The 23,484-nt window shown below is 41.4% G+C and overlaps 1 protein-coding gene across 5 annotated transcripts in view; it reads left to right on the top strand.

The window, feature by feature from the left end:
- slc8a2a (solute carrier family 8 member 2a) overlaps positions 1-23,484 on the top strand; it is a 31,605-nt gene that overhangs the window by 4,902 nt on the left and 3,219 nt on the right. The window contains exons 3-15 of one of the 5 annotated variants that reach the window (XM_058628446.1): positions 11,212-11,415; positions 12,477-12,895; positions 13,201-13,338; positions 14,931-15,158; positions 15,242-15,499; positions 16,537-16,971; positions 17,901-18,262; positions 19,773-19,876; positions 20,509-20,526; positions 20,807-20,919; positions 21,912-21,935; positions 22,340-22,439; positions 23,205-23,477. In XM_058628446.1, the coding sequence (XP_058484429.1) occupies positions 12,545-12,895; positions 13,201-13,338; positions 14,931-15,158; positions 15,242-15,499; positions 16,537-16,971; positions 17,901-18,262; positions 19,773-19,876; positions 20,509-20,526; positions 20,807-20,919; positions 21,912-21,935; positions 22,340-22,439; positions 23,205-23,477 (2,404 nt within the window). In that variant the 5' untranslated portion in view covers positions 11,212-11,415; positions 12,477-12,544. Of the gene's footprint in view, positions 1-7,609; positions 7,935-11,211; positions 11,416-12,476; positions 12,896-13,200; positions 13,339-14,930; positions 15,159-15,241; positions 15,500-16,536; positions 16,972-17,900; positions 18,263-19,772; positions 19,877-20,508; positions 20,527-20,806; positions 20,920-21,911; positions 21,936-22,339; positions 22,440-23,204; positions 23,478-23,484 lie in introns of those variants that run through there. The other 4 variants (XM_058628447.1, XM_058628445.1, XM_058628448.1 and 1 more) reach the window with 4 other exon arrangements.

Genomic DNA, 23,484 nt, shown 5'->3' with positions numbered 1-23,484 from the left:
TTGCATCACAGGTGTCCCTGTCTGGGCTCATGCTGAAGTTGAGAATGCTGTTCCTTCTAAGGTGACAGGGCTGCCAGTGGCTGGGCAGTGGGCAGGGTGTCTCAGGTAATGGAAACCTCAGGAGCTGCTGTCTGCTGGCTGTCAGTCGCATTTCTGACAACCCCACGCAGCCTCTCTCTCTCTCCGTCCACCTGCCTCCTTCGTCCCTCGCCGTGACCCCTGCCTGCCTGCCTGACGCGTGCAGATAGAGAAATCTTACGAAGAGGAAGCTCGTGGCGTTTCTAGCAGAGAAACGAGAGAGGCGACTGCCTTAGTGATGTCAAATGGATTGTTTCCCTCAGAGTCAAACTGATGAGCGCAGCGGGGAGATGTTGATTTCCTAATCAGTACTGAGATCTCAACTCGCCTCATCCGCAACAGTGCAGGATTGAATTTAGGTTTAACCTGAAATCACCCTCTGAAGCACGGCGTCGGGTTTGATGACATGACCCAAAGAGTAAAGTGAGGATATTTTCATAGTGCCATGAATAGTTTTTTATTATTATTTTACTTCATGCACAAGTAGATCTGATCACTCCCTCCAGCCAGTTCTCCTCAGTTCCACTGCACAGTTTGTCTTGGCAGGAAGTTTGTTTCTAGTATTATGGAGAAGGTATTCTGTTGATTTAGTCTCCGTTCTGTCAGTCTCCTGATATGAGCTCGGACCGAGGAGCTGCAACAAGCCATTACAAACTAGACCAAGCTTTTTATACCGAGTACCACCTGAGAAAATACTGAGCTCTCGAAGTAACACAATTATCACCAACGTTAAAATACATTTGTTTAAATAGGCCGAGCACAGTCAGCTACGGACTCTTCACAGGAGGCAGATTTATTCCCAATGAATAATATATCATTTGCTCTCTTATCATCCTCCTCTTCTTCACATATACTTTAGACCAGGCATGTCCAAAGTCCGGCCCTCGGTCAGATGTTGTACGGCCCGCAGCTCTGGTTTTATATTTCGTTCATCTCATATTAAGTAAGTTAAGTTAAGTTATTTGACTCCAGATGTGAAAGAAAGGCAGATTTATTTTAGATTTTTTTTATAAATAAAACAGGTATGAAATCTTCAAATCTGGCCCTCGTTAAAACACGTTTGGACACCCCTGCTTTAGACACTCGTGAAATTAGATTAAGATGGAGCGAGGGATAAAGTTAACGCTAATTATTATTTCCTTTATTATTATTTTTGTGTTATTTGTTTCATTTTCTTCTCAGTCTGGCCAAAATGGCTCAGCTACGCTCCTCCAAGTACCACCAGAGGAAGCTCGCATAGGTACACGTACCACAGTTTGAGAACCAATGGAACTAGACCATCTCACCCTTGCTCTTCCCAATTCTGATGACACTTCTCAGAGAAGTTGCTGCATGCAGTCGTTCTGCGGATTTCGTTTCAGACTCCTTACGTGATCCCCGACTGACTCCGTGATGCCGAGGTCAGAGCTCCGCGTGGATCAGAAGACTTGCTCTCTTTCGCTGCTGCGTCAGACTTGCGCTCAGTCTCAGGCGAGGGCCGCACGCTCCAAAAGAGTCGCCCTGCAAAATTTATTTGGAAGCCATCAGACACTTTGGTGATGGTTAAAAACCACACGTATTCTGTTCCCATTAACAGTTTTGTCTACTTTACAATGTAGGAAAAAGAATGAGCAAATCCTGCCAATAATGGAGGAAGGTGGGGAGAATGTGGGACATTTTCAAAACTGCTTTTGCTTGAGAAATAGGTGGGAAAAAAGCCGGTGATTGTGTTTCCACTGATTCTCGAATTAATCATCTGATCATTTCAAACGAGCTGATTTTGTCAATATAGCAACAACTAAAAAATCCCACCTTTCTTTGCACTTTCATCCACTTTTTTCTGTCCTGAGAATCTGCCACTGGCGTGAACAGGGGGGAGAGAAACGTTGCTGAACTGTGGTGACTGAGAGCGACTGAACAGTGTGGCAGCGCGCCCGTCCTGCTGTAAACTAAACCTCCTGCTTAGTCAAGCTTTCACTGTCACCGTCCAGATTGATGCTGATTTTGACCCACTGGTCACAGAGGGAACAGACAGCTGCGTATGAGCTGGCTTATATTTCCCCTCGCTGTGTACACAATGCACTGTACTCTCAAAAACCAATTCATTCCTCTGGGGGTACTGATTGAGCCGGGCAAGTCAATTTTAAGCGGACCCTGAGTGACTTAACGGAGCTCAGGGATACTGTAGCGCTAAAGCACTTTGAATAGGAGCTGCCGCCTTATGGTAATGAGTTAATAAGTTACTAGAGCTCCAACTAACGATTATTTTCATAATCGATTAATCTGTCGATTTTTTTTTTTCAATTCATTGAGTAATCGCTTGGTCCATAAGATGTCAGGAAACGTATTTCAGCGTTCGCTAAACCTGGAAAGGATGATGTTCTCGAATGTTTTGTTATTTGGCTTTGTTATCTGGAGCAAAGAAACCAGAGACTATTCACATTTAAAGGAGCAAAAACAATCAGAAATGTTGTTTTAGTCACGAAAAAAGCTTCAATCAATAATCAAAATAGTTGAAGATGAATTTAGTAATCGATAAATGGTTGATTCAGCTCCATAAGTTATGTTTGTTCACTTTTGTGTAGTATAGTGCATATAAGGCTAAGCAGTTATTTTGCAATTAAACTGCCTTTGAGATTATTTGATAAATTGGAAAAATGTCCCATCAATAAATACATTTGGATAACAAAGAATACTTTACAAATATCAATCATTTGCTGTGCAATTAATTTTTTTTTGTTTTAACAATACAAATGCTGTCCCCTGCCAATGTTTTGAGACACAACACACAGGTGGCATTTTCTGGTCTTGGGTTTTGGTCGTCGTGAATCATTGTTCCGTTCGGCTGACGTTGGCTTGTTGTTAGTTGCACAGTTTTCTTTTTGCCCCTCAGAAACTTCTCTATTATCCAAACCTTGTCACCAGTGTAGGTTTTGTTGTGGTATGTCACTTAAATTAGTCCAGCTTACAGCGAGAGCAGAAGTTCCACCTGCCAAACTTTTAGTTAGGACTTAAAAAAAAAAACCAGAACAAATGTGTTCCTAGTTTAAAAGGTCTTAAATGACCGTATTGGACTGATCTCGGTATCGGTACATACTCATACTCATACATAGTTTCTGATATCGGTATCGGACACAGAAAAGTGCTATCACGCCGTCCCCTTCCTGTTGCTTTTAAATGAGACTGTTGGAGAGCAGATGTTGGTTTAGCACTCGTGAGGCTTCTGAAGAGACGCTGTTCAAGAGTCTGAGTTCGCTGATGCTGCGGGCAGCTTGAAAGAAGAGTGCCTTCACTTGGTTGGTCTTTGCACACACCTGAATTTAATTATAAAGTGCAGTGTTGATTTTCAGAGACACCGGGGCTCTACTACAGAATAACCTGACATTTAGGCCAGGAGCAGCGGACGTGGAGTTCTGTCATCATAGTATTGACTTTCCAAAATCAGACTGGTGCGCTTGTTTTATAACTACCTCTGCCAAAAAGGTTATGTTTTTACTCATGTTTGTCTGTGAGCACTGAGCAGCAGAATTTAGTGAAAATAAAGAAAAGATTTTGATGACATATTCTGGGAATATAGTGTTAGTTTCTGATCCAGATAGGGAAACTGAGTGGTGGTTTGCGTCCTCAGGGTGCTTTCACTAGTTTTGTAAAAAGTCATGAAAAGTGAAGCGATGACTCTGAGGTCCTGAGTGGATCCGTGTCTTGAGTGTAACCCGATTTGCAAACCTCCTCGGTTTCTTCAGTGTTGTCAAATTGGCGGGTGCATTCTTACACCCGGTCCTGTATCCAGTGACTAGCAGGACTGAACTTGTGTGGGAAGAAATGTTTTAAATTTGTTTAAACATTTGCAGAGGAGACTGTGCTCTGGAAAGTTTTTTTTTTTTCTTTTTTCTTTTTATATGGAAATGACGGAAACAGATAACTCTTTAACAGAGCCTACGTTGTTTTGCATATGCTCACCATGTATACGGTTTTGAGTTTGTGTGCAACACTATGGAACATCCGGAATCGACCTGACATAAGGCTTCTAATTTACACAGACATTAAAAGTTCGGAATTTTTCTGAGACCACAGATTATATAAATATATTGTTCATTTAATTCAACAAAAACAAGTAGAATTCTAGAAAATATTAGTTGTTTTTTTTAGTGCAGGTCATTTGTATGTTTACAATGAGGGCAAATCACTATGGATTTACTTTATCTTATACACAATATCAGCGATGTCACATCTGTTGTCTGGCTCAGTCCTTGTCTGACTGACTGACTGACTGTGTGACCCAGTGGATTATCTTACACTCTGATTCATATGCTTCATTAAAAAGCCCATAGCAGCAAGCCAAAGGCCTGCGTTACTTATTAAAGGGACGGATCCCTTTTCTTTTCTTTACTTTAACTGCAAACGGAGAGACTGCCTGAACCGCCTTGATATGTGTGTGTGTAACTCGAACGGATGTTATTGTACTTTAATGGATGTGTTTTATACTCAAATCCAAGGGTAAATTGTCCGTAGGGAGGTTGGTATGGAAGTGCACTTGTCCCTTAAGTTATTTATTTTACCTTGATGTGTATTCCTAAGTGGTCTTACCATAGTTTAACATTTAAAATGACTACATCAATAGACAAAGATGAAGGCACCCGCTACAAAATGCGAACTAAAATGTAATTTGCTTTGTTTGCACTAGGGCTAGTTGCAATATTTGTTAAAGCCGAAATGTGTGCCAAAAGTATCGCTTTAGATGAATTACTGTCTTGTCCTATACACGTCTTATTCTCCAGACTGAAGAGAACGTCGTTGTCTCTCACAGACGTGCACAAATATCGCACAGTGATCATTTTAAATGTTTTTTTTTGAAAGAAGATGAGAATAATGATGTGAAAATTACCCTCGCGATTCCTGTCAAAATAATCTTCAGCCCTAGTTTGCACACACACACAAAAAGGAAACATGCAGAGGACGCCCAAATACACATGAGCGGCCATGAACAGGAGACTGCAGTGACCCTGTGGTTTGAAATCCAACCTAACTAGGCCCAATGTCATTTGATTAGGCTCAATATAGGGCCCCCGGCTCCCCAAAATCCCTAGACACACACCTGTGTCTCAGTGCATGTCTGAAAGCAGCTTGAATGGGGCTTTGCGAGGTGAGTGGCTGTTTAAGATTAAATACAAAGACAGTTACACGGACGCCTGCTGTGTTATTGGTTTACCTGTACACATCATGGAAAGGTAATCTTTGTCAGTCTGCATGCAGGTTAATGTTCAAACTGCATGGCCACTTTATTTTCCATGTGGTAATGGGTTGATGATGAGTTGGGAATTAGCTCGCAAAGGAAATAGATTGCACAATTTTTTTTTCTACGTGATGCTTCTTGTACAATTGTTCATCAGACAGTGGTGACACAGTAGTGAGCAAGAAACCCAATTTCTTGAGTCAGCGGTCGCCTATCTGTTCTGTTGTGCATGTTCCCAGAGGAGCATCCTTCATCTGGCTGGACCCCACCGTCGGGCCACGTGCAGGAAATAATAAACTGTTACAGGTGCTAACTCCCCTTTTTGGTGGCACTCCTCTATCGGTGTAAGATAACACCAGGCAATCACTTATCGCAGGTGCTGACTGACAGCGCCTGTGTCAGAGGCAGTAAGCGGAGATGATGCTGTCACCCAGCCCTGTGTGTGCCTGTGTGAGAAATGGAGGAGGAGACCACAGACGTGTCAACGCTTCATGCCCCCCCCCCCAGGAAGTTGGTAAAAACCTGTGTCATTCTGCTCCCAGAAGCCTTAATTCTTAATTTCAATTTTAATTCATTGTTTATTCATTTACTCTCGGGCTGCACGGCTGGTGTAGTGGTTGGCACTCTTGCCTTTGCAGCAAGAAGACCCAGGTTCCTAACCCGGTCAGAACCCTGTGTGTACGCGTTTCTCCGGGTTCTCTGGTTTCCTCCCACAGTCCAAAAACGATGCAGATTTGGGGATTAGGTGAATTGGACACTCTAAATTGACCATAGGTGAGTGTGAGAGTGGATGGTTGTTGGCCCTGTAATGGACTGGCAAACTGTGCAGGGTGTACCCCGCCTTTTGCCCCATGTCAGCTGGGATTTGCACCAGCGGTGCTGATGTTACGGTCTTTGGGCAGAAGGTGCTGCCTAACATCGTGAATCCAACTCTCTGTGCCGTTGTGAGTCGCTATGAGCTACCACTACAGTAAAGGTGGTTCTGAGGGTGGACCACAAATTGGTTTCTAGATTTGTCTCTTTGCTCTTCCTGTAGCTTATATTGATATTGAATTGTTGATTAAAGAGTTAAATCAGAGTCATTGCAGTAAGAAGCTCTGACATATTCAGGTGTATAGCAAATGACATTTGTCTGTCAATGCATTTGCCTAGGGCTGCAATGATTATTTAATGATTAATAGATTACTAAATGAATCCTCAACTCTTTTGATAGTTAATTAGTCAATTTGAGTGTTTTTTTCAATGATTAAAACTCAGATTTTTCACCTTCTTAAATGTGAATATATTCTGGTTTCTTCGCTCCATATAACAACGATACCATTAAAACTGATGCATTTTAGTTTGTGGACAAAACAATACTTTTAAGAACTTCATCAACATCATTTCCAGCAGGGGCGTCACTAGGTTTTAAGGACAGGGGGGGCTTAGCCCCCAGGAGATGCACAGAATGTGAGCGAACGTTTAATTTCACAAACAGCTAACAAAAACTGAGAAATGGCACGTTTTGGACAGATTTAACAGAGATACTTTACTGTGCAAATGTTTTAGGCCACCATTACATTTTTAACACAGTACAACAACAAACACAGGAAGTACTGTATGTTTACAGCATTAACAACAACAACAAAAAGAAAAAAATCCACATAGTTACAGTGCCGTATTTAACCAATGCTTCTTATTCATTAAGAGCCCACATGTATTAGCCAAAACTGTATGCAAAAAAAAGAGCACTGTGTTCTCAGAAAGTACACCATTTTAAAATAACATGGCTACAATTGGCAGCTACTTGGTGGGTGGAAGCATCAAAGAATGTCGTCTGTTTTTAAGGGTGGCAAAGGCGTCTATCACTCTATTGTGATTTAGGTGCTGAAGCTCCTCTTTTTCAATTGACATGACTGCAAGACTGTGAATGCCATGACTTTCACTCACAACACAATAATTGTTTACTCCCAAATATTTTGAAGTCACACAGAATATATTTTGGGCACATATGTGACTAAAATGGTTGTAATTTTAAGCCCTGAAAAAATATAACTTAATTACATAAATTACAGTTATATTAAGGTACTCTTGAAAATATTTGGGCCAGGCTAATTTGGCTTATACATCACTCTCTTGTAGGGATGCACGATATATCGGCATTAATATTGGTATCGGCCGATGTTCGTCATTTTTTTAACATATCGGCATCGGTCCAATGTGTAAAACTGCGCCGATTTAAACAACCGATGTTAATACCCGTCTATTTGCCGTTTGTGTATGTGTGTCGGGAAGGGGAGGCCATGCTGCATTTCTTTGAACATGTTACAGTGACGCAAGTGCAGCAGGGTGTGTGTGTGTTGAGGAGAGATAATGTCAGCGGTGTGGGCGTTTTTTCAGGGTGTCGATAGAAGATACGCGAAAAGCATTATGCAACACTTGCAAAGTTGAGATAATGCGAGGAGGGTTCCGCGTCAAGTCATTCAATACCACAAATTTGATTATGTCATTTGAAAAACCGCCACCCAGAAGTATACAAACAACGGCAGGAAGCTAACGCTAGTAACGTTAGGCGGCAGACAAAAAAGAAAGCAGCGCAGCTGGGAGCCAAATACAGCAAGTAATCGAACAAAGGAAGACATTGGCCAGGGCAATAACGATCAAGGTAATGGAAATGATTGCTCTTGACGACCAGCCCTTTTCCATAGTGAAGGACCGAGGGTTCCGACGGCTGATAGAGCATATTGAACCCCGCAACAACCTGCCAAGTCGGCGCCACTTTTCCAATGTTTTGCAATTTACAGTGTTACAGTGACGCAAGTGCAGCACAAGGTGTTTTTTTTTTATAAATGAACATAGAATTATTTAGGGGGGCTTAAGAATATTTTAGGGGGGCTTTAGCCGTTCAACATTGTCTGACATTTTGTGGACCAAACAAGCACTCGATTAATCGAGAAAATAATCGACAGATTAATTAGTTATTAAAATAATCATATACTAATTTCCCTTGACTTCCACTTCAACATCTTCCAGGCTGTTCATGTGAAATATGACGGCGCTATTTGTGGGTAACGTGAAAGGATAAAAATACACAGCTATATTTAGGTGAATGCATCAATAAATAATGCATCCGTCTCTTTCAGCGTCTTAATTAGCTACCCTTCGTGTACTGTATTGGCCACCTTTGACTTGCTGCAGTCTGCAGAATCACCACTTAGCAGACAGAGCGTATCAGCGTTTAGCTCTCATGCATTCTGTTGTGCACGTGGTCAAACTGTATAAATGTTACTAATTCTGCTTGTTTGGTACCTTTGGTGGAGTGTATGTATCTCTGTGTGAAAGTTTCATGGTAGAGGTGTTACATTTAGGCGGGTTTATTGAATATATTATCCATACGTTTGTTTGAGTGTGCAATCTAAGTTTGTTTTTTGTTTTCATAGCCTTAGAGTGAGCTTTTTCAAACTTATGTACTTTATGTACTTTATTTTTTTCTACAGCAGCAGGGCGGCCCTTAACTTACGTGCAAGTAAGAGTATTATAATAAGCCAACATTTTTTTTTATTTTAAAGTTAACTCTGTGTTCTATTTCTGCCAAATTCACGCTCTAAATTGTGCACACTGGACCTTTAAACCTTTGTAGAAACAAAACGTGTTACACCTTTGGCAAATTTGAATCAGAAAGATGGAAGATGTATTTCATTATTACTATGACGATAAATTTGACACACAACTGTTCTCTGCACTCTCGTTTTGCAACTGTAGATAATGCGATAATATATATGGTTAGTTATTTTGCGGCGAGTTTAGCCCCCCCATCGGCAAGCACTGGTGTAAGATGGCCCTCCGTCTGAGGTCGCGGTAACCATAGCAGGCCTTGGAAAGTGAAATGTGATGCCGCGGGCCCTTTGGACTGTGCTTCTGAATCACAACTCCATAATGAGCTGGCAGAGCTCGCGCTGCATCAAAGATGCAGCAGCCAAGTATCTGTTTCAACTCACAGTGCACAATGGTGCAGTGTCACCTGGACGGGTGCAGAGAAAGAGTTGGAGGCTCTGGAGGCCACATCTACATGTCCTCAGAGGAGATGACATTGTAAAAAATACCTGCCTCTCTTGAGTCTGCCTGCAAATATTAGTGGACTGATGCTTTGAAGCGTGGGTGTGCAACATATTGTTGGTTCTATTGATCATTTCATTCTTAATAACCTTTCAGTATAATGTAAATCAAGTGTTTTGAGTTAGAAATTAAGTAAACCTGTGCAGAAATCTGGCCACAGGACAGTTCAGAGACAGGTGGCGCTGCTATCGGCTGGTCTACAAAGCATTTGTTTATACACATGCCTTCAGTGGAAAGGAAGAGAAAGAGTTGAACAAACAAAGCTTTAATACAGAAGAAGTGTTTGTCTGTCCATCCATACTCGTCTCTCTAGAGTAGATTAGGACAGAGAGGCTGAAAACCTTTGGAGTGAGACTCAAAAATCATCTCTTTCTAGTTATACTTCAATGCAGTGACAGCACATAACTGATTATAGCGGCACATTGATTTTCCCACTTGTTAGATGCTGCAGCATTTGCATTTAATTTGTAAAGAAATGCTTGAATTCAGATTTAAAAATGTAAAATATGTATAACAGCGACCTTTGGGAGTTGCTGCATGAGCGTGGTTCACCTATAGGTTGCCAGAATAGACGAATAACTCAAATACCACGCTGCACTGATACAACACAGTGTTACACAGAGTTCACGCACCACCACATTCACAAACATAATTATCTATCCAATTGCTTTATTTATTTTTATAAACATTCAACCTATTTGGTTCATTTTAGCAACAGGAGGAGATTGAAAGTGAAAGAGTGTTTGCTTTAGAGCGGCAAAACTTAATTTCAGAGATCAGATATCCACTGACAAAGTCAAAGAGGGAGGGCTTAAGTTCCCCGTTTTGCTTCCCTATCCTGGAGAAAAGTAACCGCATCTCTGACACGGTCCATCTTCAACTTTCTCCCCTTTTTTTCAGTTTTAACGCAATATCCACTTGTTTTTTTTTTCTCCTCTGGTCAATGTTTTTTAAAAATGTGAGTGGGGCATTTAATGTTACCCTTGGCTGAAGTTCACCCTGTGCAGGAGAAAAATATACACACCATCAGAGTATTTCATCAGCTTCCTCTTCATCGTCAGCCATCTATATTTGAACGCATCCACACTGCAAACCCTGGTTTTTCTTCTCCCCTGGTGGAGACATTTTTTGAAAAAGGTTCAGAGGCTTTTTATCGTTCAGTATTTCTGATGCTTAGCAGCTCTATCTGCTGGCATCCTGTGTGTAGAAGGGCAACAAAACCAAAACGTAAACACAAGTTGTGGCCTGCAGATCCAAATTTAATTTTGTTTCCCTAAGTCTTTGATTACACATTGGGGTCAATTTATGTCTTGATAGAAGACATTTCTTTCTTTGGACATTAATATAGGACATTAAAGATGCAATGCAGTGTGTGATGCTTCATGGAATTGAATTGTTGAGATTATAATTGTAATTGAATCGAATAGTGAGATCAGTAAGGATGCACAGCCCTACTTTCTACGAGTATGTGTACAACAGTTTTAAGTCATTTTAGTGGTTTAGCCACTAGAACACAATTCTTTCTGTCAGAATATCATAATTACCACCATTAGTATTTAAATTTTAATCCATGATTTGTATTTATTCTTCAGTGACAACTCAATGGGGCAATTTGGGTGTCTTACCAAAGGACACTTAGGTCACATGTCCATGCTTTCATGTTTTCCACATAGAAAACTTGCCTGTAAAGTAAAAGCACTGACACAATTTTTGTTTTATTGTCAAATTTTGGCAGATGACCAACAGATGTGTGGCTTAATTAAGTTAAGAACTGAGAGGTGTGTTTAGAGTTTATGAAAGTAAATTCTTATGATTTTTTTTTAAAGCTAAAACCTCATGTCAAACATGCCCGAAGCTCCACAGAAGATCCACAACAGATCAGCTCAAGATGCAGCAGCTTCACAGCCTCACACGCATCCAGTGCGGACCCTGCATTAGACGTGCAGACTAGAGACGCCAGGGATCTAACTTAACTCCCAACCTTCTGCTCAGAAGATGACACAATCTACCCACTGAGCCGCTGGGAAAAAGTCAGTGTGATGCGTCTTTGAAATCAGTATATGTAGTAAAGTGACCCGCTGATTAGTCATAAGACCCCTAATGGCCAATAAATAACTTATGTTAGCACACACAAGGAGTACTCATGCAACTTGCCAGTAATCGTGTCAATAATTGATAATAATTAGAATAAAAAAAGGTAAATAATGATTTCTTGGTGCCTTATAAAAAAAGTTACTTCAGGAATTTCTCACTTTTTGTTTGCGGATATGTCAACTTTCTCAAGTGACTTTTAATCGTGTTTCACAGCGGCCAAAACACTCTCAGAGGTGCTGGCACAGAGCTGATGACACGTGCATTATTTCCTAGTCATTCTTACCACCAAGGTTCAGTGATTAGTGCCAGATAATGTGAACCGTGGGAGCTGCGCAGCTTAACAACCGGGCTTTAGTTTCTCACAGGTCATTTTGATATGCTGTTAAGATGGAGTCAGTTTACTGTAAACTTCTAATGCCAAGCCTTTGTGCTCGTAGCGATGACAAAATAAACCAAACGTCCTGTGTCCCGGGTCTGAGTCTGCTGCATGGTACATTAGACATACGTGAAACAGAATGCATGGCCATGTTTTGCTTGACGTTGAATTCTCAAAATAGTCACAGAACTGATAGAAATAACACAATTATGCAAGAGATTATGTTTTGGATTTTGCTTCAAAGCATCAAAGTATTTTTTCATGTTCTGGTACTTTGAGTGTACTGGATGTGTAAATGGATGGACACACAGACAAGCGGGTGGACAAATAGACAGACAGACACGCTTCCTGTGTGAACAGATGATAATTGGACAGACAGGAGGACAGACGAGAGGGAAGGACAGACTCATTGATGAACACGTGGATGATTGGACGCACAGACAGACGAGCGCATAATGAAAAGCCTCTAAATTAGCAGTCTTGATAGTTGGTTCATGTTTTATTAATATTTTTTGAATCCCTATCCTTCTATAAAATAAAGAAAAAACAGATAGAAATGATCTAAAGTGTGTGCTACACCTCTCTGTTTTTAAAATAACCTGGTTCCCTCTGTGTCTTCAGGAGAGTCTGTTGAACTCAACTTCTCCCCCGTGCGACCACTGCCCCCATCCTGAGTCAGGAGGAACACCATGGGATCCCTCCCAGCTCACCTTCCCCAGCTCCTCCTCCTCCTCCTCGCCTCCCTGCTCCTCCTTTCCCACCCCTGCACTTCCTACAGGGTACAGCTTATCGAGCGAGCCTCTGGCCTCGAGCAGCCGCAGCTCACGGGCAACTCCACAGAGCCCGTGAAGAAGAAATGTGCGGGCATCGTGGTGTGTAGGCCTGGTGTCCTGCTGCCAGTGTGGCTGCCGCTCAACCCTCCACTGGGGGAGCAGGTGGGGAGGGCCATCATCTACTTCGTGTGTCTCATGTACATATTCCTCGGCGTGTCGATCATTTCAGACCGCTTCATGGCATCCATAGAGGTCATCACCTCACAGGTACTGAACTCAGTGCTTTGGTCCTATTCTGTTAGTCACTATCAAGCAACCAAAACCTGTTAGCTGCTGAGATGGCTGTAGTGTCTGCACGGAATCAATGAATGCATTAAACTAACAAGGGGGAAAAGACAATAGATTACCAGCATCACTTTTCCCTCACCCAAGCTTTGCTGTTCAATACTTGTTTGGGGGGGAAAAAGGCAAAAAGAAAAATTGTGTCTCATTCAGAAAATACAGAATCTAGAAAGTTAGAATTTATATAAGGTCAGCATCTCTGACATGTTCACAAATGTGTGCACCCGCAGGAGAGGGAGGTCACCATCACTAAACCCAACGGTGAAAAGACCGTAAGGTCAGTGAGAATCTGGAATGAGACGGTGTCCAACCTCACCCTCATGGCCCTGGGCTCCTCCGCACCTGAGATCCTGCTCTCTGTTATTGAGGTACTCTGATGTTTTGTCCACATACAGGTTTTGTCCACATACAGGCCCATATGTGTTTTCTGTGATCGTATCACACCTGACCACTTGTAAGGCGTGATACGCTCGTGACACATGGAGGACGGGTTGTTTTCCATTCCGCCAAACCTCTTCAGGAGGTGGTCGGAGGCACATTGTGACCACATTGAACATAGGTGTAAATGCAATCGGTCTCCGATGTGTCTCCGCTCCACCCACAACAACAACAAGGTGAATGGAAATACTTTGGTGGCTCAGAACAAAACGCTGTGACGCTGTAGTCTGTCCCTGGAAATCTTTGCATAAGAAGAGAGGGAGGTGACGTAAGGGGCCGGGGATGAACCGCGGTCGAATTGGATCTTGATGTGGACACCAGAGATGTATGTTAATACCGGGTGTAAATGCATGTGGTGAAGCGCTATCCGGTCACAAATGCATTCTAACGCTCCTCACATGAGTAGTGAGAAGAAAGGAGTGAATTATTTAATCTAGCAGTTCTCATAATGTCAGCACAAGCTATAGTCAGCAGTTGTGTGGCGAAATATCGGCATGAAGAATTTGGAAATTGAGGTTAAATTGATAGTTTTGATAAGTGTGTGGTTGTAGGAGGTACATACACATGGTTAGTATCTTACATGCAGCTGACTGCCCTCAGGGAAAACATAGCCACTGTAGGGCATCATTTTCAAACATAAACAAATATGTGTTACATTTAAGCCTATCGTCTCCACGCATCTCTGTGTTTTGATCTCATGTGGTGGTGTTTAGATCTCATGTTGCCTGGCAACATTCCCGTGTTGCACACAGGAAGTGATTTGTTTCATGTCAAGACAGACTGAGGCAACGGCGACATTGCATTAGTAAAGTGAGACGAGTGCAGAAAGATTGTATGACTGAAAACGCAAAGAGGTGCTCGTGAAAAGTGAATTCTCCTGCTCAAATACCAGATGACAGAGCCTGTTTTCAGATAAAGGACACATAAAGGACACATTATTATACATTATAAATATTGTGATATTGTTTCTGTTTGCAAATACTAAATAGAGGCATGAAAAAATCACTTCAACTTAAGCAATATAGTTTTAACTAAAGGTAAACTTACTTAGTTTAAGTCAAATAAGAGATTTCAAACACCAAAGTCACAAAATGTAACATCAGCAGTGATCATTAACGCCCAACTTTGATTTAAAATGGCTGGTTTTGAAGTGAACAGTTAACTTAGCAAAAGTTTAAAAGTAGATGTTCTCTTGCATTTTGGCCCCTGAATCTATTTCCTTTTTTTCCAAAATGTGGTAAAGTAAGTATTAATGGCTGCTTTTTAAAGGCAAAGCTTATGTAAAACATAGCAACAGACGTGTAAAAAAACAGACGCAGGTCAGCCACACTTCAAAAAGCATGAACTAGTCCTGTGGCCCTCACAAACAAAAAAACAAGCACAAGTTGAATATTCTCTGTTATTTTCCTTTAATGTGCATTTATTTTAGTATAGGAACTGTTTGAATATCACTTCTAAATGCAACTTATTCAATGCCAGTCTGTCTCATTAAAAACTGTCCCGTGATGTTTCACTTTGACAGGTGTGTGGGCACAACTTCAGCGCAGGTGAGATCGGCCCGAGCACCATCGTGGGCAGTGCCGCCTTCAACATGTTTGTGATCATCGGTTATTGTGTGTCGGTGATCCCTGATGGAGAGGTCCGCAAAATCAAACACTTGCGTGTGTTTTTCATCACGTCCTTCTGGAGTATTTTCGCCTACATCTGGCTCTACCTCATACTGGCCGTCATCTCACCTGGGGTTGTACAGGTGTGTTTCTCATTTCATCACTCTGCAATGGCTGCAATACATTAAAGGAAATAATAAGTCAATCATATTTCCTGTCGTGCCAGGTGTGGGAGGCCATAGTGACGCTGCTTTTCTTTCCGGTGTGTGTGCTGTTGGCCTGGATTGCGGACCGGCGCCTTCTCTTCTACAAATACATGCACAAGCGTTACCGAGCGGACAAGCGACATGGCATCGTGGTGGAGATGGAAGGTGACCTCGAGCCCAAAGGCATTGACATGATCATGGATGGAAAGCCTGGAAACTCGTCCTGTGCGACGGTCTCTGTGCAGACGGGCAATGACCTGGGCCAGAACAAAGATGAGGTAAGACTGAGGTACAACCTTTAAGACTGAAAAGTGTTAATAATGATTACTGATTTGGAAAATAACAGTCCCACATTATTCTATCTCATCTGGACTGAGGTTATTATAGTTTTGGATTGTTAATTATTTTTTTTATTTTTTTTTGTAAATGCTTAGTTTTAGTTTAGTTTTTATTAGTTTAAGTGTTAGTTTTTGTAATATGGAGTATGCGCCATGCAAAAAGGTCATGATGAGTTCAGTTTCAGTTAGTTATCGTGTTTTTTTTTGTTTTTTTTTTAAACTCTACTTTTTATTTTTGTTTTTTCAATTTTAGTTTTTGTTATTTTGTTAGTTTTTGTTATCAATAATAACCTTGATCATTAATCTACTGGGGGTTTAAGGTTTTTATAACTTTGAAGATGTATGATGTATATTGTAGGGCTATGTCAGGTTTCCTGACTGAGACAAGAAACGATGCTCAGTCTCCTGCTGATTAAATTTTCTTTTCGTTAGAATCCTGGCATTAGTCTGAAAGATTATTCCCCAAGAAACTCCACTGCTTTTATTTATTATAACCTACTCTCATTCTGCTGTTGACTCACATTGCTTGTGTAATCATAGTTGTATACCTCATTCTGTCTTTTAATTGTTTGATTTATGAATGCAGTTATTCTACAACTACGGTTTACAAGGTGATTAGCACTGGTGGAAGGGTCCTCAGTTTAAATGTACTGAAACTTTAAACTGTCAGTAGTACTGTGGCTTCATCCCACTACTGTCCAAAGATCTGCAGATTGGGATTAGGTTAACTGGAGACTCGAAGAGGCTCTTGTTTGTCTTTGCCTCTCAGCTGGGTTTGAAAGATTGAATGACTTTATTCCTACCCCAGGGAGGAAACACACATTTACAACAGCTCAGTTAAAGAAATGAGAATAGAATAAAATAAAATACAATATAGTACAAAACAATTACAAAAAAGGTTCAGTCCAGCTCCACTTGGAGCCATCAAAGAATTAGCCGGATGGATGGATGGACTTTTACAACTGTTTCCCTTTCAGGTGGTTCGCATCCTCAAAGACCTCAAAGAGAAACATCCAGACAAAGACTTGGACCAGCTGATTGAAATGGCCAACTACTCCGCTCTGGTCCATAAGAAGAAGAGCCGCGCCTTCTACCGTGTCCAGGTGACGCGCATGATGATTGGCGCAGGTAACATATTGAGGAAACATGCTGCCGAGCATGCACGCCGCACAGGGGCCCAGCACACCGACAAAGCCACATGCTCGCAAATTTGCTTTGAAAATGCCCAGTACCAGTGCACCGAGAACTGTGGCTCCCTGAGCCTCAGTGTGGTCCTTGATGGGGGCACGGGTCAGAACACTTTCTATGTGGACTACTGCACAGAGAATGGGTCCGCCAATGCTGGGGCAGACTATGAATTCACTGAGGGAACTCTGGTGTTTAAGCCAGGGGAGACCCGCAAGGAGATCAAGGTGAGCAAACAAAAAGGTTTGTCTCAATTTCAGCTTTTGGTGATACCTCTGCCTACTATCATGATAATGGCCAAAATATAATGGCCATAGTTAGATTCAATTTGACCAGATCTTTTACTCATAAAACTTGTTATAATTGACCGAAACACAGTAAAGAGCAGGGTAGGGCTTTTATTTTCTTTGAAAGCAGTCACTTTCATTCAATCCTAACTTCCTCTGTTGTTGTGGGAATGAGCCATGTCTCTCAGATCCATCTCTGGAAATTAGTTTAGTTAGTTAGTTGTATGTAATGAAATGAAAGTATTTGGGTATATTGCATTCATAAGGGTGTTTCAAACATACAGCAATTCCACTAACAATTGTGATCAATGTGTAGGTTTTTCCCTAAAAGCTCTTATGAGATATTGTATTTTTAGTATTGTTTTTTTTTACAGTGTACAGTGGAAAAAGGATTTCTTCATTGTGTTTACAAGACAAAAAATGTGTTTCTGCTGTTATCGTGACCATGAGTCCAAGTGAGCGAGTCAAATTTGAAAGGTTCCCCCATTAAATTCAGATATCATGTTCACAGGAATTAAATAACACCACGGTTCTCAAACTGTGGTACGTGTACCACCAGTGGTACATGAGCTGAGCTTCCTCAGGTGGTACTTGGAGGAAAATCAGAAACCCTGTTCTACTGTATATACCAGGGTATGTGATCGGAGTGGAGCTGGGGAATTTTGACCGGAGTGTGTAGAAAATAAAACGAATAACTCTCAGATGGTAAAGTTTGAGAACCATAAATGTAGAAAGTGACACTAAAGCTGTCTTGATTTTTAAGTTCAAATTATTTTAAAATATGTAGAGAGAACATTTCAGAGTGGTATTTCTCTGAATTGTGAAAGTTGTGTTAGTTCCATGACTCTGACTGTGACTCCTCTTCCTAGGTTACCATCTTGGACGACGACATCTTTGAAGAGGACGAGCATTTCTTTGTGCGTCTTCGGAAGCTGAGAACAGAAGAGGGTGGAAGTGAAGGCACGGGAAATCCGCCCGTGGGCAGACTCGTGGTGCCGATGACTGCCACCATCACCATCTTGGACGATGACCACGCCGGTATCTTTACCTTTGGTCAGCAGGTGCTGCGAGTGAGCGAGAGCTCGGGCTTGCTGACAGTGACGGTGGTGAGGAACTCGGGCTCCAGAGGTACTGTTGCTGTGCCGTACTGCACGCAGGACGGCAGTGCCAAGGCCGGGGTGGACTATGAGGAGAAGAGAGGGGAGCTGGAATTCATTAATGAACAGACCAGGTGAGGCAGCCACTGACTCTGAGGGATGGGAGGGTATTTCCAGGAGGGAGGCGGTGGTTCACTCTGTGACTCTTTCAGGGAGAGTTCAGGTTTTTTACAAAGTGAAATAGATCTTTATTTAATGGATTATGGTGTGGAGGTGGGACTCTTTTTCTTGCACGGGAATACTTTGAGAAGTGTGTAATTTAAAGGGACTATATGTAGGCCTACCCTTGTATTCATCATTTTCATTTCATTTAGTGCCAATTAATGAACTGGTCATGGCATTACATTAAAAAATGAGACCTTTTGCATCCTCCTCATCTATGGCCTACAAATAGCTTTAGACTGTCTCATAGAAATTTATAAAAACATAAAAATCAACATATGTTGCCAAAAAGTGAGTTAGGGTTAAGTGTGTTTTGTAGGATTTAAAGGTTAACAGTTAAATGATGTTCCACTATAACATTTGTTCATCCTTGTTTTTGTCTTTTATCGATTGATAACCAGAAAGATATAAAGATAAAGACTTGGCTTTGAAATTAGATTTCACAGGAATCTGACATTTAGAATGAAACTTTACATTTTTTCAATTCAATTTTATTTATATAGTGCCAAATCACAACATACATTATCTCAAGGCACTGTTGATAGTAAGGCAGAAACCTTTAAAAATGTTATACGGAGAAGACATTTTACATTTTTTTTACATTATTTTTTAGTCCTATGTATTGTGAGCTGTATACCAGATAAAGCTTTCTCAGTTATTGCCATAAACACATGACTATAAAGACTGCTGCACTCTTTTCCAAACCAATAGTCTCCCAAAACACGGCTCCTTCAGTGCTTTTAGAATTTCTTTTCTGCTTTGTGTCGCCAGTGCTTTTAGGCAGAATTACCTGATGACTTGACACCCAAAGATAATCCTAGCCCTGATCAGGTGTGGGAACCTTCAGCCACCCCATGTAACAGGACAGATCCTTTTCCCATTAAATTTTCAGCCCATATAAGCTGTGTTTGCACGTGCACTAAGTGTACAGTTAGTGAAAGACTGTTATGTAAGGGCGACCGTCGACAGAAGCGACAGAGAAACACAAATACACAAAGCGAGCCGTGGATCACCGTTAACGGGCAGGTGTGGGAGTGTCTGGTCGCATCATTTCGTTTCTCTTTCGGCCTGTGACCTTTTACACTTCCAGAGAGTTATTTTGTTTTCCACAAACTGACTCTGCAAACACTGATTAACGAGCATCTGTTACAAGACATTTAGTTTAGTTATTCCCTTTGCAAACTGAGGAGCAGTTGCATGGCAGTGTTTGGACCTGAATTATTCACCCGTCCAGTGGAATAAATTATTTAGGTCACTTCACTGATGTGATTTAGATAGTAGCATCGTTTAAGATGGGAAGGTCTCATGTTTTCATTGCATGTCCCCTCATCTGTAATTCAAATTGAATACTTCATTTAATACTCAATTTAACCTGATCTTTTTGTCATCGCAATTAAATATTTGTGTGCTTTATGTATCCAGTCAGACCTTACAGGTGCGCATCATAAATGTGACGGAATATGAGAAGCAGGAAAACTTCTTTATTGTGCTCGAGGACCCAAAATGGCTAAAGCGAGGGATCTCTGGTGAGTGTGGATGCTTTTTTAAGTGTTATCATTGACGTTTTTTGTCTGATCATGGCGACAGTCTATAACGAAGCAGTAGATATGAGATGAAAAGTCAAAGAAGAATAAGTACATATATCGAAACCGATCAAGCATGATGGCAGCAGTATCCAAGATCAAGTATCAAAACAATAACAGTGGCAGTGCTGCCAGCTCAGTGGCAGGCACGTGCGTCAGAGCCAGTAACCGAAGATTAAACACTTGTCATTCACTGCTGTCTCTGTTTCACTGTGGCCTCAGAGCCGCTGTCAGATATTAAGTTAGGATCCTTTAGTTGCCCTTTCCCTGTAACTTCAGTGGGTCAATAGAATGATGCAGGAATTAGATATGTGCTTGTTATAGTGGGGGCCAACAGAATCATTACATTACAGTTTGTAATGAGTAGTAGTTTGTTTAATGGTGTGGGGTAATGGTGGATACTTTTGGTCACAATGCAAATTGAAATTTCAGGTTGGGACTTCAAAAGCTTTGGTTTCACTTGAAAAATGATACTTTGACAATGTATCCTCTGCTGATGATGCCACGCTAAACTTTGAATGTGAACTCTGTGAGTTTATTGTCGGTATTGACTCATAGTCTGTCTTTCTTCACAGCATTGCTGCTAAACCAAGGTAATGTTTTGGTCGTTTTAAATATCGCTCTTATTGATTTCACCCCAGCAATTTGTTACAACAGGAAGTAGATCTAATGATGATTGATGCACACGGCACCTTTAACCTGTGCTTAATTCAATGTGTGTGCAGAGAGTGAAATTCTTCGTTTTTCATCTTGATTCTTTAGGCTTGGGCCTGCTGTGTACCTTTGGCTCAGGTTTAGGACGCATGCTTTTTTTGTGCGTGTGTGATACTACAGTAAAGACATGAGAATTCATTGTCTGTGCTCTACTGACAGGAAACCCCAGCCCCGAGGAGGAAGAGGCCAGGAGGATCTCTGAGATGGGCAAACCCATTCTGGGAGAGCACAGCAGGCTAGAGGTCATCATAAAGGAGTCCTGTGAGTTCAAGGTGTGTGAGTGGCTAACAGACAGACAGACTAGCAGTTAACTAACTAGTATTGTCTATCCATTGTCTACCGCTTTATCCTCCACATGAGGGTCGCAGGCCACTGGAGTTAATCTCATCTGACACAGGGCAAAAGGCAGAGATTACAGAGATTAACACACAGAGATTAATAACCATTCACGCTCACATTCACACCTACGGGCAAATTAGAGATGTTTTTGGACTGTGGGAGGAAACTAGATTATCCACAGAAAACCCACGCACACACAGTGTGAACATGCAACATGCTACTGCTGCGGAGACAGCAGCTCAGAACGAACGTCAGTGAAAACTATATTGAAGCTTGATTTACACACACCATCCCACTGAAGCTTCATTGCAACCCCTTAAACATGTCTTGTAATTGTTGTATAGTTGTAGTTAAAAAGAATCAAACACAATCAAGAGATCCGCCACCGTGTCATCAACGACACTCGTTGTGATTGGTTAGCTGTGAATTCATCTGAAAAGGAAGCTTGGGAAAATCGACCGTGACTTTTCTAGCCATAGAATAACCCTTGTATATGTACTTTAGTATATGTTTCTACAGCAGCCTGAATAACAAAGCAGACAGAGCAAAGCAAAGGCTTTTATTACACAAATGAAGAATAGTTCCCTTTACCGTATCACCATTAGGTGTCACTACGTCTTACACACTGGACTTGTGACTTTTGATTCGGTAGGAAAATTCTCTCCATTGTTTCGTGATAACAGAGAGGATCCCCTCTTGGTGGGGTTCTGGTTCCTCGGTTGAATTAAAAAAGTTGTGGTATACTGTCAAAGTTCCTTTTAGATTTAGTGTCAGAGCCCTGAGACTTTAACAAAGGTTTAAACTAGCTTTAAATATGCTATGGGTTTTCATAAAACCAAAAGTAGAGTTTTGGACTGTTGCTGTGTGGAGGAGTTTTAAATTATGTTTTATCTCTTTAACCACCTGCTGCCCTCTCACACATCAGACTCCCAATGGAGTACTAGACCAGGTACAGTTACTGCCAGCAGCATGTTGTTTGTTTTGTTTGCAACTCTCATCATACTCTTGTCATCATGAACATACTGTATGCTCACTTCTGCTTTATTTCATTTCTGAACTTTTCTCATCGTGTCTTATGCATTTTGATTTGAGATGCACTGAGGCAAAGTTTGGGTGTGTGTGTGTAAGCAATGTAAGGGTCAATTCATTCTGAATGTATTTAAAATGCTCAGCAGAGCAGGGTCTCACAGTGATTTGTGTGAGTGTTGTGTTTTGTGTTTTTGTGAAACCGGGCCATGTCTGCATCAACCTAGCCTGTGCCAAAAAGCTCACAATAAACCTGAAGTGATAGACGTGTGTGGCGTCATATGTTCTGTTTGCGCCTAATTACTGACCTATTTAATTTTGCTCCAGGAAACTGTGGACAAACTGATAAAGGACACCGACATGGCTGGAGTGATTGGGACTCGTTCATGGAAAGAGCAGTTAATTGAAGCAGTCACAGTCAGTGCAGGTGAGTGACAAGTAGATGTTTTTCCATACATGGTAATTAAATTGCATTTATATGGCACTTTTTCATCCCTAACTGAAAGAGTTTGTGTAAATTAAAAGCCACTTACACTACATTAGTCACCTTAAGTATTGTGGGACACTTGTTCAACCTCTTGAGCCACAGTTTGTTTGTGTGATTCTTCCATACAGTATTTTAATATTTGTCACAATAAAGGGGTCTATATCAGTTGTGTTTTTCTTGTTTTGTCTGTAAACACTATCACAGATTTTGCCAGAAGTTATTCAAGTTGTGCACGCTAACACCTGTTAAGCATAAGCTTGAAGTCATTTGTGCTTCAAAAAACTGTACATCTACTTGTAGAATTGTCCAAATAATGTTCCTTTGACACCTACCACCTACCTAACCAGTGTTGCAGACCAGTTGTTTTGTTGCTGATGCCTGAGTAGGGATCTGTATGCAGAGTAGCTGCAGTGAAACAGCTAATCGTCCCATCCGTCCTCTCTGAACTGCCCTGCGATTGGTCAAAGCCGCAAATGAAAAGATAGAATTGGCAAAGTCTGTAAACAATGCCTAGCGGTACAGAGGTAATCTCTCAGATTACTAGATTTACATTATGCTGAAAGGTTATTATTGAATTATTGATCAGCATAAATTAGAAAGTTCTCCCTACTGTATATATAATGTTATGGGGAATGTAAGGGCATCAACTGTGGCTGCCCTCTGTTGCTTATGTTGATTTATTGTCCCTGTTTCTTCTATGTTTAGGTGATGGGGATGAAGAGGAGGGACAAGAGCAGCGAATGCCGAACTGCTGTGACTATTTCATGCACATAGTGTGCATTTTTTGGAAGATTTTGTTTGCTCTTGTTCCGCCCACCGGGTACTGGAATGGTTGGGCGTGCTTCATTGTGTCCATCTCTGTCATCGGCTTCCTCACTGCCATTATCGGAGACCTCGCCTCCCATTTTGGCTGCACTGTAGGGCTGCGAGATGCTGTCACTGCAGTTGTCTTTGTGGCACTGGGAACTTCACTCCCTGGTGAGTT

This window comes from Solea solea, chromosome 4 (assembly GCF_958295425.1).
Source record: "Solea solea chromosome 4, fSolSol10.1, whole genome shotgun sequence".
Classification (NCBI taxonomy): Eukaryota; Metazoa; Chordata; class Actinopteri; order Pleuronectiformes; family Soleidae; genus Solea; species Solea solea.
This window is presented reverse-complemented; position numbering and strand designations above follow the sequence as displayed.